The sequence below is a fragment of the Cyprinodon variegatus genome, unplaced genomic scaffold (assembly GCF_000732505.1).
Source record: "Cyprinodon variegatus isolate N-32 unplaced genomic scaffold, C_variegatus-1.0 Scaffold38, whole genome shotgun sequence".
Taxonomy (NCBI): domain Eukaryota; kingdom Metazoa; phylum Chordata; class Actinopteri; order Cyprinodontiformes; family Cyprinodontidae; genus Cyprinodon; species Cyprinodon variegatus.
The window spans coordinates 601,169-618,146 of record NW_015150491.1 but is presented as its reverse complement, the minus strand read 5'-3'; the positions used below and the strand labels follow the sequence as shown (position 1 = coordinate 618,146).

General features: G+C 37.0%; 1 protein-coding gene across 2 annotated transcripts in view; it reads right to left on the bottom strand.

The window, feature by feature from the left end:
• The window catches only part of LOC107081635 (glutamate receptor ionotropic, kainate 2), a 103,143-nt gene extending 90,445 nt beyond the window's left edge, over nt 1-12,698 (bottom strand). Inside the window, exon 1 of one of the 2 annotated variants that reach the window (XM_015369800.1) lies at nt 12,152-12,698. In XM_015369800.1, the coding sequence (XP_015225286.1) occupies nt 12,152-12,275 (124 nt within the window). In that variant the 5' untranslated portion in view covers nt 12,276-12,698. The remainder of the gene's footprint in view (nt 1-12,151) is intronic. The other variant, XM_015369801.1, reaches the window with a different exon arrangement.
• Between the last annotated feature and the right edge of the window lie 4,280 nt (nt 12,699-16,978).

The window sequence follows — 16,978 nt, the reverse complement described above, 5'->3', positions numbered from 1 at the left end:
AGAATGTTTTCAGAAAAACATCAAGATCATTCTGATTGCATTTTGGGTAAATCCAAAATGAGTTAAGCGTGCCCATTGTTTTTGTTACAGATTTGGTGTGATTCTATGGTAGTGTAACAGCCCCACCAAAGATAAACAATCTCTTTATGAAAAGATGCCATGTTCAGCTTTGAGAGGAAAAGGCCTCAGAGAAAAACTCTTATGATAATTTATCAAACTGTTAAATAATAGTACTGCTGGATAATGATTAATTCATTAATTAATTAAACTGTATTAATCTCACACTGCTCTCACCTCTGCATATCACCCACCATTCCCTTGGGGAGCAGCAGGCAGTGTGCCCGGGGAAAAGGGAAAAAATAAAATAAATAAATAAATTTAAATTTTTTTATATGATATCATGCTTCACCAGCAATGGAAAGGCCAAGAAAACTTCAACCCAAAGTGGTTGAAAATAAGTATGTCAAAGCCTAATGAAAATATCTGATTAACTGATACATATTTTGTTTTATTTTTTGTTTATATAAAAGCACATTTTTCAAACATATTTCTGATAAAATGGTTTAATTCCCTGATTTTGTTAAAACCAAATGCTGGGCAGGAAAACACTATTTCACAAAGGAAAAACAATAAAATTACATAAAAATGACTTCAAGGTTGAAGAGTGCGACATTTTGCACAACCCTGGTGTGCTGTAGACAAAGGAGCCCCATGGTGATTCAAAGAACATGATTTTAGGCAAATCCTGTCTGAATAGGTGCCCCCACAGAGCATATTTTTTCTCTGTGTCCTTTGCTCACACAGAGAAATGTTCTCACCTCCAAAATGCTTGTTTTATCAATTGAAACCTGAATTTTATCCCCTCTCCTGTAGACTGTTGTACCACTTGTCCTCATAGAGCTTTATTAGGCTGGAAAGTGATAATCCAAGCTGATCAGGGTCCAACATCACAGCAAAGAGAGCCGCAGGGCTTTCTGTAATCGAATGACTTTAGGATCCTGGTTATAGCTTGTTTACTGTGGTTGTGCCTAGAATATGCCTTAACTACACCCACACCCACACACACTTTATGCTTGATGCATTTAGAATCTCCAAATAACATCATCTGGGGCTTCCACACCACCTCAGGAGCACCTATACAAATTCGTAGCTATGCGGATGGATCTGTGTAGACAACATGACGAGTTTGCAGAAGCTCCTGCTGGGTAAGGTTTCACAAAAGTAAAAGAGCAGTGTTGTTTTCATCAACGATGACACAAACAAAATTATTTTGTTGACGCTTCTTTTTTTTCATGACGATAACGAAAACTGAAGAGCTAAAGATGGATCTTTGATGACTAAAGCATGAGAGTCATGGGTTTGAGTTTTCTTCAAAGAGACGAGATGAAAATGAATAAAAATTAGTGGGTTGTGTGTCAGACTTTTAAGATGCACTGTATGCTGTAATCTGTTAGACAAGCTATGCAGTATCAGCCATGCTGCTGCGTCTTGTTTGGTCACGCACTCCACCTGGCGTGCAGCGGTGCACATTCTGCATGTCCAGAGATGGACCATGGCAGCAGTGACAGGGGATGAAAAAATCTGGAATCATTCGCTTCTGTGCGCTGAACTCTGATAAACGGATCTTCCGTCTGTGCTTGTGCAGAAATGCATCTTTGCGCGTGTGTGGCTCAGAGTCTGCGCTTTATGCTCCACATCGATGTTTCGCTTTCAGCAGTACGGCACTGCTTGCTCTTGCTACTTAATAGACTATATGTGGCTGACCATTCTCTGCCAAGAGTAAAAAAATCCCTTTACTATCAATATTTTATTTCTTCCAGCTCACAAGAGGTGATTTTAAACATTCTTTAATTTCTACCACAAGGAATCCGTTTAATCATATCCAGAGAAAATATTTCATTGCATACCTTTTTTTTTTTGATGAAGAGCCAAGTGAAAAGGTGCATTTGTATTTGTGCATTTCTCTCTCATAGTTCTCATTTCTGTCTATTTAAATATGATGTAAATCTTTCCTTGTATTGTCATTAAAACATTTTCTTTTTTTCCTTTAAATATTTCAACATTTTACTTAGCATATTCTTTCAATTTAGGTCTGGATTGCCATGGCATTACAAGGCAATTATGTAGGTTCTCTCTGTATTATTTTTATATCATAACCCTGTGAATTTAAATCAACTTTGACCCCTTAGCAGCAGTACGAGGGGGTAAATTCTTAGAAATAAAGCCTAAATTTGCCAAAGCAGAAAGAAGAATGTTTTTGTTCTTTGTTTTTTTGGAGCAATGAAGATTTTATTGATCTGTGATATGCATATTTCATATTAGATCAGAAAGTGTTTGCTTTGGGTTGGAAACCTTGTATGTCTAAAACCACACCTTTATTGTACATTTTATTAGCTTGTCTGTCTGCTATATTAACCAATATGATGTGCTGAACTAGATCTGCCATTTTCACAGCTTTTGAGAGACATTTTTTATAAAGTAGTGCATTAATTCATAGAAAGGTTTATCTGAATTCTACAAATCTAAGTTTTCTGCCCAACAGCATTCTGTACCCAGCAATTGTAGTATATAGATAAGTGCTGTCAGTCTGGTAAAGAATTTGGTTGTTATTCGAAATTGTAAAGGTTCACTTTTTTTTTTGCAACATAAAACTGACTTAAACTAGACTGAAACCTTTTTGAAGTTTCAGTCGACTAAAACCGACTAAAACTATCACATATAGTAATGACTAAAACAAATAAAAGTTTTCGTCCTGAGGACTAAGACTAAATCTAAAATGGCTGTCAAAAACAGCACTGATCTAGAGACATCCAGTGATTTAGCTCATAAATATCACCACTATTAACAGATTGTGGAAAAGCTCCAGGAAAGAAATTACTGTGGCTCTTGAACGGCAAGAGGAGGCTTTGATAAAGTTTTTAAACGGTTGGGTTTTCTTTTTTCCCCAAAAGCCAGCCAAGCTTCAAGGTTCCTTTAATGCAGCCCTGGTGTCATACACTAAAAATACAACTAAAGCACAAATATTAAAAAACATAGGCAGAGGCAGGTCCAAATTCAAGCTGGGTCTAAAACACAAGGAGACTAAGTACAAATGCAATGGCTGAAATGCTTGAGATGGAGGACAAAGACAACTGGCCAGGGGAAGCTGCATGGGTGAAGAATAAATATTTCAACAAACAAAGAAGGAGTAGGTGAATGACATTAGGGTGTTGCAGGGGAGAATTCAAGAAGTGAAGTTTTCTAAAATTAGTAAAAATATGTGCAAAATAAAACAGGAATTGATTTGGAGATAAAGCAGCATGAAGTGGGAGTAATAGACCAAACTAAAACAAAAATCACAGCATGACGGTTACTGTCCCCAGTGCTCTGATAACCATGGGCAATACAATTTTTTTTCTAATATATTTATGATCTCCATCCATCCATCTTCCCATATTCTCCCAATTATTCCATCATGGTTGTGGTTTCGCTGGTGCCTGTCTGTGGCAGTCTGTGGATGAGAGGTGGGGTACATCCTGGAGAGGTTGCAAGTCCATAACAGGGCAACACAGGGACACACAACCATGCACAATCTCACACCTAAGGACAATCTAGAGACTCCAATTAAGTATTCATGTTTTTGGACTGTTGGAGGAAGCCTGAGTACCTGGAGAGAACCCATTCATGCAGGGGGGAGAACATGCAAACTCCATGCAGCAATACCCTGGGCCAGGAATCAAACCCAGATCCTTCTTGCTGCAAGGCAACAGTGCTACAAAGTGCATCATCGTCTGATATAATAGTCTAATTCCCTATTTTTACCACTAAAGGGATGTTTCCGCTTTCTGGTCCATTATAGTGACCTAGGTACAAAGAAAAAACAGTGCCCGCTTTGTGTGTATCACTTTAAGACAAATTTTAATATATTTTGTGTTATGTGATGGAACAGCATAGAGTAATGGGGAAAAAATTGAAGTGAAAATTGTTTCATTCAAAAAGAAAAAAAAAAGGTAATTGACATGTCATTGTTGTCAGTTCCCAAACTTAATACTTTGAGGAACCTCTGTCCATAGCAGCTTAAGCTCTTTTTGTGGACTATACTTTGGACAACCAGAGACTCAACACTTTTAAAGACTCTTTAAAAAAACAGCACATTCTCTATTAGATCAGATGGAGAGTGGCAGCGATCAGCAATTCTAGAAGTTCTATCACAGATTCTGGAGTTTACAGCATGCCTCTCCCACTACTATGTTTCAGCATGAACTGAAAATGAGTGTCAGGTTAAGACAAAGCATTTTATATTTACGCCAAAACGTTTACTTTTCTGACCGATTTACCTCCTCCATATATGAGGTGACCCCTGGAAGTGTTGTTGCATAGTGTTACATTTACTCTAAAAGCTTTTGTTCAACAGTCAATTTTATCTTCTATTATTATAGCTGTGATGTTATTTTAAAATAAACCAAGACTTAAAAAATAAAAGCATTGTTTAGGAAAGCTGTGAACACTCTTTAATCTAAGACTTGACAAAATATATGCTAGTTATTTCAAACATTAGCATTAGGACAAGACCAGCACTAAAGATAGTTTTGAAGTGCCTGATATACAAACAACATTTGGAAAAAAGTGCAACCAATTCAATCTCAGCTTTAAGGGAATAGTAACTTGAATTTAACCTGAGACAACTCCAGAACTGCAAAAATTTTTAACTTCTTTGCATTTTTGGGACCTTTATTTTTTATGTTTGTTTGTTTGTTTATCCTGCGTTATTTGTCTTAATCCCCCTCTGTTAAATATTCAAAGTGTAGGTATTTAATCTCCTTTTCATTGCTCTTTTCAACAAATCAAAATGTCTACTGTTACTGAGGGAAACTATCTAAATTAATATAATTTTCAAATGGTTTTTAATGTTGCTCTGTAGCATTTAAGAACATAATAGAATAACAGTAAGCATATTCTTAACAAAATGTGGGAAAATCAGATCCATTGCTGCCCCACTTGACATGTGAATCTATTGCTCACCTTTTCAACTCTGCCACTTTAAGTGGACAGCCACATTTGGATAATTGACATACATGAGCTCCTCAAGATTTTCAAATCTTGGGAAAATAGATTGGTTTAAACTAGGGATTTGTTAAAAAAAAATATTGATTTACCAATTCTGAATTGATTATCCCATTAATGCCTAAAGATCACATTATATAACCAGACATAGATTTTTACAAAATTCCCTCTCCAATGTCCTTACAATAACCATTAGTCACCATTAAGTTATTATTTGCTGTTAAATGTTAATGCAATAATAGTATCAACATGTTGCTACAGTTTGGTAATTCAGGTAGAACGATAAAAAAAAAAAAAAAACATTTTTTATTTTATTTTATGTTTTTAATGGCAGCAATCCAATTTCAAATTGGTCCATTTCAGACTGGATTACACAGATACATTTTCAATCTAGTAACTGGAATCTAATAAATTCTTGAAATTTGAATTGATATTCAGTCCTAGTTTAAACTTCCTCAAACATTATCCCTGACTTGTCAAGTTTTTTCTTTTTGTCTTTGTGTTTACTTTAACCTATTGTTATTATAATATATAACAAGAAAGGTAACTGTGTGGAAATTTCTGTAACAGTATTAAGGAAGTATACATACCTTTTTTCTTTCCATAAGGCATAATTACTGCACATCTATATTTGCATTTCTCATCATTGTTTACATTGTTTTTTTTCCCCCACAGATGGGAGCCCGTAAAACAAGAGAGAGATGCATCTGGGACTTGACATTTCAAATTTATTTTGGGTTTTTTTTCCTCATTTTTCTTGATTTTTTATTATTCTCCCTTAGCTGCATTTCGAGTAGTATTGTTTTTCACCCTTTTAGAGTTTACAATAGGTTGAAACACGCTGCTAATAAAGTCTATTATAAACATATCCCTTATTTAATTTCTGAAAAGAACCACAAGGTCATCAGCATCACTGTTTCTCTGCTGTTAAAGTTCTCTGGATCTGTAGTCGCAGGCAAATTTTCAGCTCACTAATACGATTCCGCTGACATTTATTCAGAGATGCAGTGCATGACTTCTGGCCTCCCACCACATTTTCACAGCAAACTCCTCACTACTTTTCTGTCTCTCCTCACAAAAAGCCACAAGAAAACAGCAATAACAGAGCACAACTGAGAGTGGGCTGAGACTGGACTGCTCTAAGGCAAACTAATCTATCTTTACTCTGTATCTGCTGGCATCAACACTCACTGTTTTTCTTTTCACTCACACAGACAATACACAAACCCCCCTCCTGACAGAAATTCTTGGGCTTTTTTCACACCTCTTCATGACATCAGTGCTTGCCACCTTCTCCCTTTGAGGGACAGCGAGAAGGACAGCTCTGCATGTATTAAAATACGAAACAATTCTAAAGAAAGAAGAAAACGTCTTCCGTGTTAGCGGTTTAAGCTTTGACCTTCAGTTTGCTTTAAGCAGGACAAACATGCAGTAAGGCACATTTCTCAAAGGACACATTATAGAACAATTGCACATGTGACCCTTAACCCTAACACAGAAATTCCTGAGTGATGACAGTGAGTGAAAGGATGTGAAACGCAAAATCCAACACACAACTCAAGCCAATAAGAAGGGGGATCTTGGATCTTGTGTATATTTCATTTATTTAGCTAAATAAAGGCAGTTATGCTGCAGACAAGGTCAACCAGCTAAGGCTATTTCCTATTAAGTAATCTTTTAAAATGTTGCTGCTAAATCTGCAAAAATGGCTTTATTCTTAGCACTGCAAGAAAACTAATTTCATACCTCACGGATATTTGCCGTCTCAAAATGTAACAATCTGTGCCCAAGAATTAATCAGCGTTGAGCCTTTTTGTAACTGAGGCATGACAGCGAGACCTTCAAAGAGTCGGAACTGTAAACATGTTTTAGAAATCCATCTAGATAGTTCTCTGCTTTGAGTCCACGTGTGGTGCTGCATGCTAATGTGAGACAGATCTCCTCTTTGTTCTTGAAACCCACAGTGGGTATTTTTAAACCATGGAAATCATTTGCCAGCAGAGATAGTTTCACATTTCTATAAGCCACAGCGAGGCCAAGTGACACATGAATATTTTAAGCAGCTTTGTGTGTATTTAAATGGGTTTGCTGTGAACATGCTGGCAATGGGCCAGGGCGCTGGGTGTTATCCATAATTCTTAGAAATCCTCAACTGAACTCCAGTGTGCCGATAATTCAGACTGGCAGAAACCAAAAGCAAACAAAGTCAATTAGCAACCAATTCCTCTTGAATATATTTTCTCCACTCTCTCTTACCCCTTTTAATTTCACCTCAACACAACTAAATTAACTGGACTACATCTCATTATTATTAAATATGCAATAAAAGATTCCATATAATGGCACAAGCATTGTGAAGGAAGTTAGAAAATCCTCCCTCCTCCCTCCCACTTCACCAGAGGGGATTTTTGTCTTTTGGCAGTTGACTGAAAGAAAATAATTGATTTTTTTCCTTTCTTCAAAATGAAAAATAATAATTGCATTTCTGTCTGAAATATATCCAGCATATGTCTATACCGAGAAAATGTAAACAGAACCGGTTGAGAAAAAAAAGAGCATTTGTGAGTCAACAATGATTTCACCAGCAGCTGACAGCCCAGAGACAAATTGGTTTTGCCAATGCTGTTTGCAGATGGCAGCGATAATACTATCACTCAGCATCACAGTCACTGGCAAGCTGTAGGGCATATAATAAGAAAAAAAGAAACAGACAAAAAAACAGATTGTATAAATTTTTTACGTGAGGTATGGTTCCTTTATATTATGGTTTAGAGACTTGAGTGTCCAAGGTAGATACAGAAAGTAAGACCATAAAAAATTATGTTATAATAAAACACTGCGTAATAGAATAGAATAGCATAGAATAGAATAGAATGGAACTCTCCCCTCAGTGGTAAAAATTTATAGTGTTTTAGCAAAAATTATTATTTGTCTAAGAATTTCTATACAGATTATAAAACATTGAGTTGTGACAAATTTATGAATTGAAAATGATCAGGTACGAAAACATGGGACATTTTGAACTGTGGCCCACTATTAAGTGTAGTGAGATAAACTTTCCTTTTAAAATTGACTGTGCACAAAAATAGCAATTTTGTATCAAAAATAATTGATCGTAATAAACTAAATTTCCTTTTATTAAAAAAAATCAAAAAGGTAAAATTCTACAACCTAAAATCATCATTATTTGAATTTTTATTTGTATTGTAATTTTGTGAAGCACTTTGTGACCTCTATGTCTGTATAAGATGCTCTATAAATAAATATTACTTACTTACTATCTTAGGAAGATTATTAAGCAAGAAAGCAATCGGATCAGCTGACAAATCAATCTAATTTGTGTTCATATTAAGCTACATTTCTGATAGTGGAGACTGCTCAGGCAGATCATGATATTTTCCCTGGATGAAGGAGACCCTTAGCAGCACAACAAAGTGTTAATTGGTGTTTGTCAGCTTTGCAAAGAAAAAATCTATTCTTATAGAATGTTTGGTTAACTTTTTTGTAATTCCTTTCTAGAGAATCATTTATGTTTTGTGTTCAATGATAAAAAAGGGGAAAAAAACAATTTAATTAATTAAAATTAATTCTTTCTGGAAATAAGTTCTACAATAAGCCTGTAGCTGGTGGCCAAAACATCCGTTTTTTTTGTTGTTGTTTTTTTTTACTATTTTTCCTTTTCCTCTGACACTTGTCGCTCTACCCTGGTGAGCCCGATCCTGTGAATAAAAAAGCCTGACTGTGCTGTGGTGTTACAGTGTGTAAAGGTTTCAGTCTGACAAGAGAACAGCAGTTGCACAATGCACGCTGCCTGTCTGAACAGAATGTAGCATGGGGGCAAGGGTAGAAACAGGCAGACTCTGGGGAGCTGACCTCCTCATTCAGCCAATCTCCTGCAGGAGCAGCTAGGATTATTCTGCTGAGTAAGCACATCTTGCAGGACAAGAAAATGCTCTGGGAAGTACTCCAGCTTCTTTTGAGGGGTTTCTTTTTTAGAATTTCTTTCATTCTAACTGACATGTGCTTTGCATTTCATGTTTTTGTGCATATACATATATATATTTGAGAACAACTATAAAAAACTGCACTATCCTTCTAGTAGGAGATTTCAGACCAGTAAATGCAAACCTTTGCAAAGAGAGTGATCCATACAAAAATACACATATAAATAAGCCACTTCTTTTTAATGTACAGTATAACTAAATGATACTGAATACTTTTCTTCAGCAACAAGTAGTCATCCTGAACATGTGTGTCTCTGTCCATGGTTCTGAAATACCAGCTTAAAAGCTTTAGCTGATGGGTTTTTTTTTAGAACCATGGACAGAGTCTAACCCAGGTTTGAGCTGAAAACCTGTCATGATAACTGCAACAATTAGAGGGAAAAATAATTCAAGCATGAGCTTTTACCTTGAAGCAAAATATCTCAGTGGCATGAATAATGTCTTATCTCGCTTGGTCATGTCTGTCACAACTGATGCCTGATGCCTTGTGGATTATTTTTCTTCAAGCTAAGCAGAGGCGACACGTTCAGTACAGCAGGTAGAGATAAAAATATTAAAAATTTTAAATCAAGTTTGGCTTAATGAATCCTTGATAAATCAATATACAATGGTTATGGAAGGCTTTTAAAAGTAAGTTATTGTGTTCTGTGCAGTATCCTGTAAAGAAGATTGGGCCTAATATAAATAAATGGGATACATACAATACATTTCTACAAACTTAAAGGAGAATAAATGTCCTGCTGCTTATGTTGAAGAAAGTTTCTATGTTGGAGCAAGAATTTTGATGTGCATCCAGTGCTAATGCTGATGTCAAACTTAACCAACAAGCTGAACCTCTCCATCCTGAGGCAGTCATGGTCAATGAATGGCAGATCTAGCACTGGTTGTCAGAGGAAAGGCTTACATGCTACCTTTTTAGAATAAATTTAATATCTGTATTCATAATTCAGTAAAGTCTTATTAATAAAATTAATTAGTTATTTGTTTATTTTCTGATACAAAGTAGAAGTGAAGTCAAACAGTGGGATAGAAACAATGAAGGTGCTTGGTAGTCATGATAACTCTACAAACAGCAGAGCTGTAAAATAAGATAAGAGAATCCTCTACTTCGACAAAACCTGTTTGCATGCATTGATGACTACAACTGGAAAACTAAAATTAATATTCAGTAAAGCACCAGATAACAAAACTGTAAGAAATTGAACCCAATATTTTTGTTTCATTCTGTTTCATTTCAGTAATTTTTAACCAGTATATCTTGGCAGAAAACATGACACTAAAAGCCAAGCAAGTAAATTAGTTTTTTTTTTTTTTTTTTAAGATTTACTTAAGCAGAAAGGTACTTAAGTGCTCTATTAATTCATATTTTTAATTCTTAATTGGGTACATCTCCTGAATGATAAAAAAGAAATATATACATGAGTTATTTGTGAAAAAGGCAAAGAAAAGTGGCCAGCTTAACTTTAGCATTAGCACTCAAATAATACATAAACTTTCTATACTGTACTCTTTGAACGCAAAAACTCCATCGAGCAAAGATGTAAAAAAAGTCCTTAAGTTGTAAAGGTTGTCATACTCATCTGTGATAGATCCTAAAAATAAAAAAATATGCCAGCCTCCCTGTTCTCTTCTCTACACCATACAAGACAAATTAGAATAGCAACTAACTGAACATCTGCACTTACATTTTAATCAAAATGTTTAGGAACCATGAAATAGGAAATGTCATTAGACTAACATTCACTGAACAATATTAACAAATATGCATGGTGAACATTTAAATAATTTGAATGTCTTGCATTTACACCTCTGAGCACATAGTGTATTCAGTTGAGCAAAGCTTCTGGATTTTAAATCTATACTAAGTATACAAATATTATGAATTGCGAAATATAAAAAAATAAGTCTTTATGGACAATACAACTGTTGTGTTTTTATGTGGTTAGTATTAAATAAATTTGCAAAAATTGAGCGTAGTGTCCAAAGATGAAGTCAACATTAAAAAGATAGCTAAATGTTACTTGTTTGTAAAAATCTTACAGGTTGTTGCATGAACATTAGTATTGGATCCAATGCTCTGAGTCACACACTTCACTTTAAAGTGCAAAACACCTGATTTGGATCTTATAGTCCACTTAATCTGCAATAAACTCACTGTTTGAAAATGATCCGAATTGAATACCAGAATAAATACCAGACATCTGTTAGATAAAGAGTGATACTGGAAGTCACTTCTGGGGATGAGAATGGAAGACAAGCACTTCCCGTTGCCATAGCGGCGACTATAGTGGACGCGGCCTGACTCTTAAGCAGGACCCCCATTGGCAAAGGGGGGATTGGTGGTATTCGTTAAAGGATGCCTTCTCCTCACCTCATGACATCCCCTTTGTCTGTCACTCCGAGATGTTTTCTGTAAATACAGCAGCAGGATGGAGAGGGGGAAAAAATCGCTCTCAATCTCCATCCTGGGAGATGAGAATTTAATCAGGCACCAGGAGAAGCCTGCTGAATTGGGTTACTTCAGCACATGCTTTAGGTGAAGTTGCAAACAATTACATACAAAAGTGGCGACTGCAATCAATATTAAATACTAGCTGTCAGTTTCAATAGCTTTCAAGTAAAGTGAAGTTAATTTATCTTGTTTAAATTACTGTGTCAGTGCATGCTGAAGTGAGGAATTCTTTTAAATGGAATTAAACCTGAAAAGCACTACATGGCGTGCAGATTGTATCTCCTCAGAGCTCAGAGTTGATTTTGAAATGTGAAACATTTGAAACCTTCGGGGGTTTGAATGGAGATGCAGGGCTGGATACCTTTAATAAGCCCTAAAGTGATGCTTCTTGAGTTTCCTTTGCGGTCGATAGCCAGGAACTGTTGCATACTCATTCAGATTGACTGTTAGAGTGAGTGTTACAGTGATTCAAGTTTCATGGAAAACCCAAACATGTCCTTCATAATAAATCATCAAAAAAAGGTATGATTTAACCGAGTCAAGTTGCAATTTATTAAAATGTAATTTTACAAAGCGCTTGCTGAAATCGACACGCAAACGAGCAATCTACAGACATCTGATCATGCCTATCAGATGTTTGTTTTTTCCTCACCGAATCTTAGAACGTGCGGCATCCCGCGAGTGTATCCAAGAAACAACAGCAGAAGCGGGATCACCCTGAGGTTGAACCTGATAGCGAGACCGGTTATCATCAGATGATGGGAGGTAATCTTCATGATGTTTTCAGAGCAAATGCACAGTGGATAATTCCTCCCCGGTGCGCGGCGGGCTTGATTCCCGCGTGATTCTTCAGCGGCTGTTGGGCAAAAGCAGGGGTAGCGGCGGCCCTGGATGTGCAAGATCACGGCATGGTCACTCGCGCTTTCCCCAAATCCATTCGCGATCCCGGCATGATTCCTCCCCACTTTCGTCCGTCTCCCTCTTCACTGCGCCAAGAGACAGCAATCCTCGGAGTCTGGTGATGATGGGACGTCCATGTCGAAAGGTACGGATCCGGCGTAGAGGAGGGGGAGCCCTCTAGTACGGGCTTAAAGGTGAGGCTGCTGGAGAGCGCAAAGCAGAGGCTATAGCAGCGATATACAGCCCGCTATGAGGCTCTCTGTGTTGCTTGCTCTCCCATTATACTGCACTGCTGCACAGGCTCTGACGTCGAGCCAAGATTGGTGCTGTGAACGCGCACCACAAAGACAGAAAGCGTGAGTGGGCAAGAGCGTAGAGGAGAGAGGAAGAGAGGTAGACTATCCACAGAGAAAAAAAAAATGCAAAAGTGGGAAAAGAAAGAGGGTAGAGTATGAGCGAAGAGTGTGGATTGAGTGGAAAGCCTAATTAATCCCACCTTCCTCTTTCTTCATACAACTTGGCGCCAAGTACTTGAAGAAATGTTGGAGGTTGGATATGTAAAGTTTGCACATGGTCCTTTGCATATCCTGCCATAAATTGCCATTTGAGTTTTTACATAGAAGAAAATCTTTCCTTCTATTGAAGGGGAGTATTTGGCTGTTCAACCAAACCTCTGCTTACCACAAGTTTTTAACAACCAGTAAAACCCTTTTTTAATTATTTTAATGTTGAAACCATAAACTTTGATACATTGACATTTAATGTATCACTCAATAATACATCAAAAGTGGCTCTTATAAGTAAAAAAAGATCCATCAATTTTATACCCACTCATCTATAACATTTTAGTATAGTGTAGTGCATCTGCAAACTCAGTTCAGAGAAAAAAAAACTTTCCATTTTATTTACAAATGGGCAGTTTTGGCATGCAAATGTACAGTCGGTACGGAAAGTATTCAGAACCCTTTCAATTTTCACTCTTTATTTCAATGCAGCCATTTGCTGAGATCAATACAGTGAATTTTATTTCTCATTAATGTACACCCAGCACCCCATGTTGAAAAAAAAAGTAGAATTTTTTGCAAAATTATTAAAAAAGAAAGGTTGAAAAATTACATGATTATAATTATTCAGACCCATTGCTCAGTATTGAGTAGAAGCACCCTTTTGAGCTAGTACAGCCATAAGCCTTCTTGGAAATGATGAAACAAGTTTGTCACATCTGGATTTGCGGATACTCTGCCATTCTTTCTTGCAGATCCTCTCCAGTCTGTCAGGTTGGATGGTGAGTGTTGGTGGACAGGTGTGTGCCTTTCCTAATTAAGTCCAATCAGTTTAATTAAACACAGCTGGACTACAATGAAGGAGCAGAACCATCTCAAGGAGGATCAGGAGAAATGGACAGCATGCGAGTTAAATGTGTGTTTCACAGCAAAGGGTCTGAATACTTATGAGCAACTGATATTTCAGTTTTTCTCTTTTTTGTTAAATTAGCAAAAAATTCTACATTTCTGTTTTTTTTCTGTCAAGATAGGGTGCTGAGTGTACATTAATGATAAATAAAATGAACATTTATGATTTTAGCAAATGGCTGCAATGAAACAAAGAGTAAAACAATTTAAAGGGGTCTAAATACTTTCCATTTTTCAGCTTTTCCCATCTACAGTCAACATTTTGTTGAATTTTATTTGAAAACAGCCCAAAGCTCAGATATATTAAATTGAGTTTTGGGAACTGAGAATCTTAACATCAGTTTTGAAAGATGTTTCTGTCATCACCATATTTCTCAGTGGGGATAGTGTGTTCAGAGTGGAAAAAAAGCCCCCTCCAGATTTACTAAACCATGCACACACACACACGCATTAGCATGTAATTTCCCCTTTATAAATGATAGCTGCACCTCATATTCAGCCCTCTCCAAGCCATATAAAGTCAATTCAAAGGATCTCATGAATGCCTATTAGTGTCTATAAGTGCATTTAAATGAGCCAGCTGACTAATGGCCTTTTATTGTTAACAATGACAACAATAAAAAAAGAAATGTAAAGAAAGAGTACATTGCAATGAAAAATTTAATGTATTTTAAGTGAGGTCAGCAGTGGAGACAGAAAATTTTAATAGGGGTGACCGGGCAGGAATAAGTGTTTACTGAGGGGCAGCTGAAAACTGACAAGCTGCATAATCATTTCAGTGTAAAAATGACACAATACCTGTATTTTCAGAATAAGAGCTATAAACAGATTATATTATTATAAAGCTCTTGCTAATAAATCTACACACATAAATATATATACTTTGTGTGATGTATAACAGGGTGCATCATACATAGTATGAAAAGTGTACAACCTTTACGGTTATGCATAATATACATAATAAATGCGTATACTGTTGTTTTTAGTATAGACACGCACATAAACTCCCCTCTCTCCCATAATACACAAAAACTGTTAAAATATATGTTGAATTCTTGATTTATCATCTTAAATCTTAGTATATTGATGCAAATAATAAATTACTGTATTTTTGTTGTCAGTATATGGTTAATATGATGGGTCAATATGACAGTGGATAGGCTGATGAATACTTTGTTTAAATTTTTGTTGCTTTTGCTCATTTTCTGTGTATTGATGAACAAGGTGTGTTTTTTTATATGGGTGTAAATATCTGAGTTGAATAAGTATTACTTCATTAAAAAGAGGGGCAGATATTATACATTTTTATTATTTCTTTCTACTCCTTTTATTTCATTCATGATTTCAGAATGAATAAAATTGAAAAAAATATGTAAAATATACTAGCACTTAACCATGGAATTATTCAGGACCTTCCTTTTGAGAGTATCACAGCTACCACTCTGGTTTAGAGGTGGACTTCTTGTCTGGAGGTGGTGAATGGAAACTACATATCACCTAGTAGGGGTGGCCACAGAGGTGGCAAATGATAGGTCATGGCCATGGCTGGTCATTCTAAAGCTCTGACTCTGAGTGAGAATTGGTAGCCCCAGTGATCTCACTGTAAATTAAAAGAACTTATGTATTGACTGGGCATGACACTGCCATCTAAGATGGCAGGCATTATTGCACAACGTGCTGGGTGCAAATTTCCAGAACTTTGGGTAATTTCGCAGAATGTTGTTCTAAAAGTGGCCTCACACAGAGAATAAATCAAATCACCTCTAGGTTAATTTAAGCTGGTAGGAGCCAGATGCAAGGGAACCCAGATTGGTGAATACCTGCAGAGATGGCAGGGTTCCATGTGCATCAGTCTCTTCAATACTGGATCAGTATTGGAGAGACTTGGACACTATTTTATTGCTATTTATTTATCTATTTTCACAAATCAAAATAGAAACTCAGAGTACATCCGTAAAAGAAGAAATGTGATGGAGTCTGACAGAAACCACATAGGGCTTATACCAAACGCCACACCCCTAGAACACAAAACTTCAGGCAGCTCACATTATAAAAGACATTTCACTCGAGAGAGAAATTTAGAAAAGACACGTACAGTAACTTTATTTTTACGTTTTAGCTTTCAGATTTCAGGGAGTCTATATTTGTAAAATCTTACATCACTGTCATTTTTGGATAACAGTATTTTTTTCAAAGAATTTCTACCATTTATTTCTGAAGATCCCAAATATTTTCAATATTCATTCCATAGTTTTGCACCACAATGCCAAAAAGAAAATTGCACTTGATTTTTAATACTTAATGGTAAATGAACAGACAAAGCTTGTCTAGTATTATAAGAATGGACTTGGCAGTTCTTAACAAAATAATTCTTGAAACTTTTAGGAGACTGATATTCAATCCATCCATCCATCTTCCTCCGCTTATCCGGGGTCGGGTCGCGGGGGCAGCAGCTTAAGAAGGGAGGCCCAGACTTCCCTCTCCCCAGCCACTTCTTCCAGCTCTTCAGGAGGAACCCCAAGGCGTTCCCAGGCCAGCCGAGAAACATAGTCTCTCCAGCGTGTCCTGGATCTTCCCCGGGGCCTCCCCCCGGTGGGACGTGCCCGGAACACCTCACCAGGGAGGCGTCCAGGAGGCATCCTAAACAGATGCCCAAGCCACCTCAAGTGGCTCCTCTCGATGTGGAGGAGCAGCGGCTCTACTCTGAGTCCCTCCCGGATGACCGAGCTTCTCACCCTATCTCTAAGGGAGAGCCCAGCCACCCTACGGAGGAAACCCATTTCGGCCGCTTGTATCCGCGATCTCGTTCTTTCGGTCATGACCCAGAGTTCATGACCATAGATGAGGGTAGGAACGTAGATCGACCGGTAAATCGAGAGCTTCGCTTTTTGACTCAGCTCTCTCTTCACCACGACGGACCGGTACAGCGCCCGCTTCACGGCAGACGCTGCACACAGAGACTGATATTGTTTTATTATAACAACAAGGGTGGTTTGATGGGGTTATAAATATTAATTTCATAAATATTTAACAGCTGTAATTTGGAGAAAAGGGGAGTACTAGCTGTATCAACTTTACTTGACTTTTTTGCACGCTGTACCAATTTTTCCTCTCGAAAGGAGTTTATCGTCAAGTTGAACACCCAAAAAACGAACAATGGTAACTTC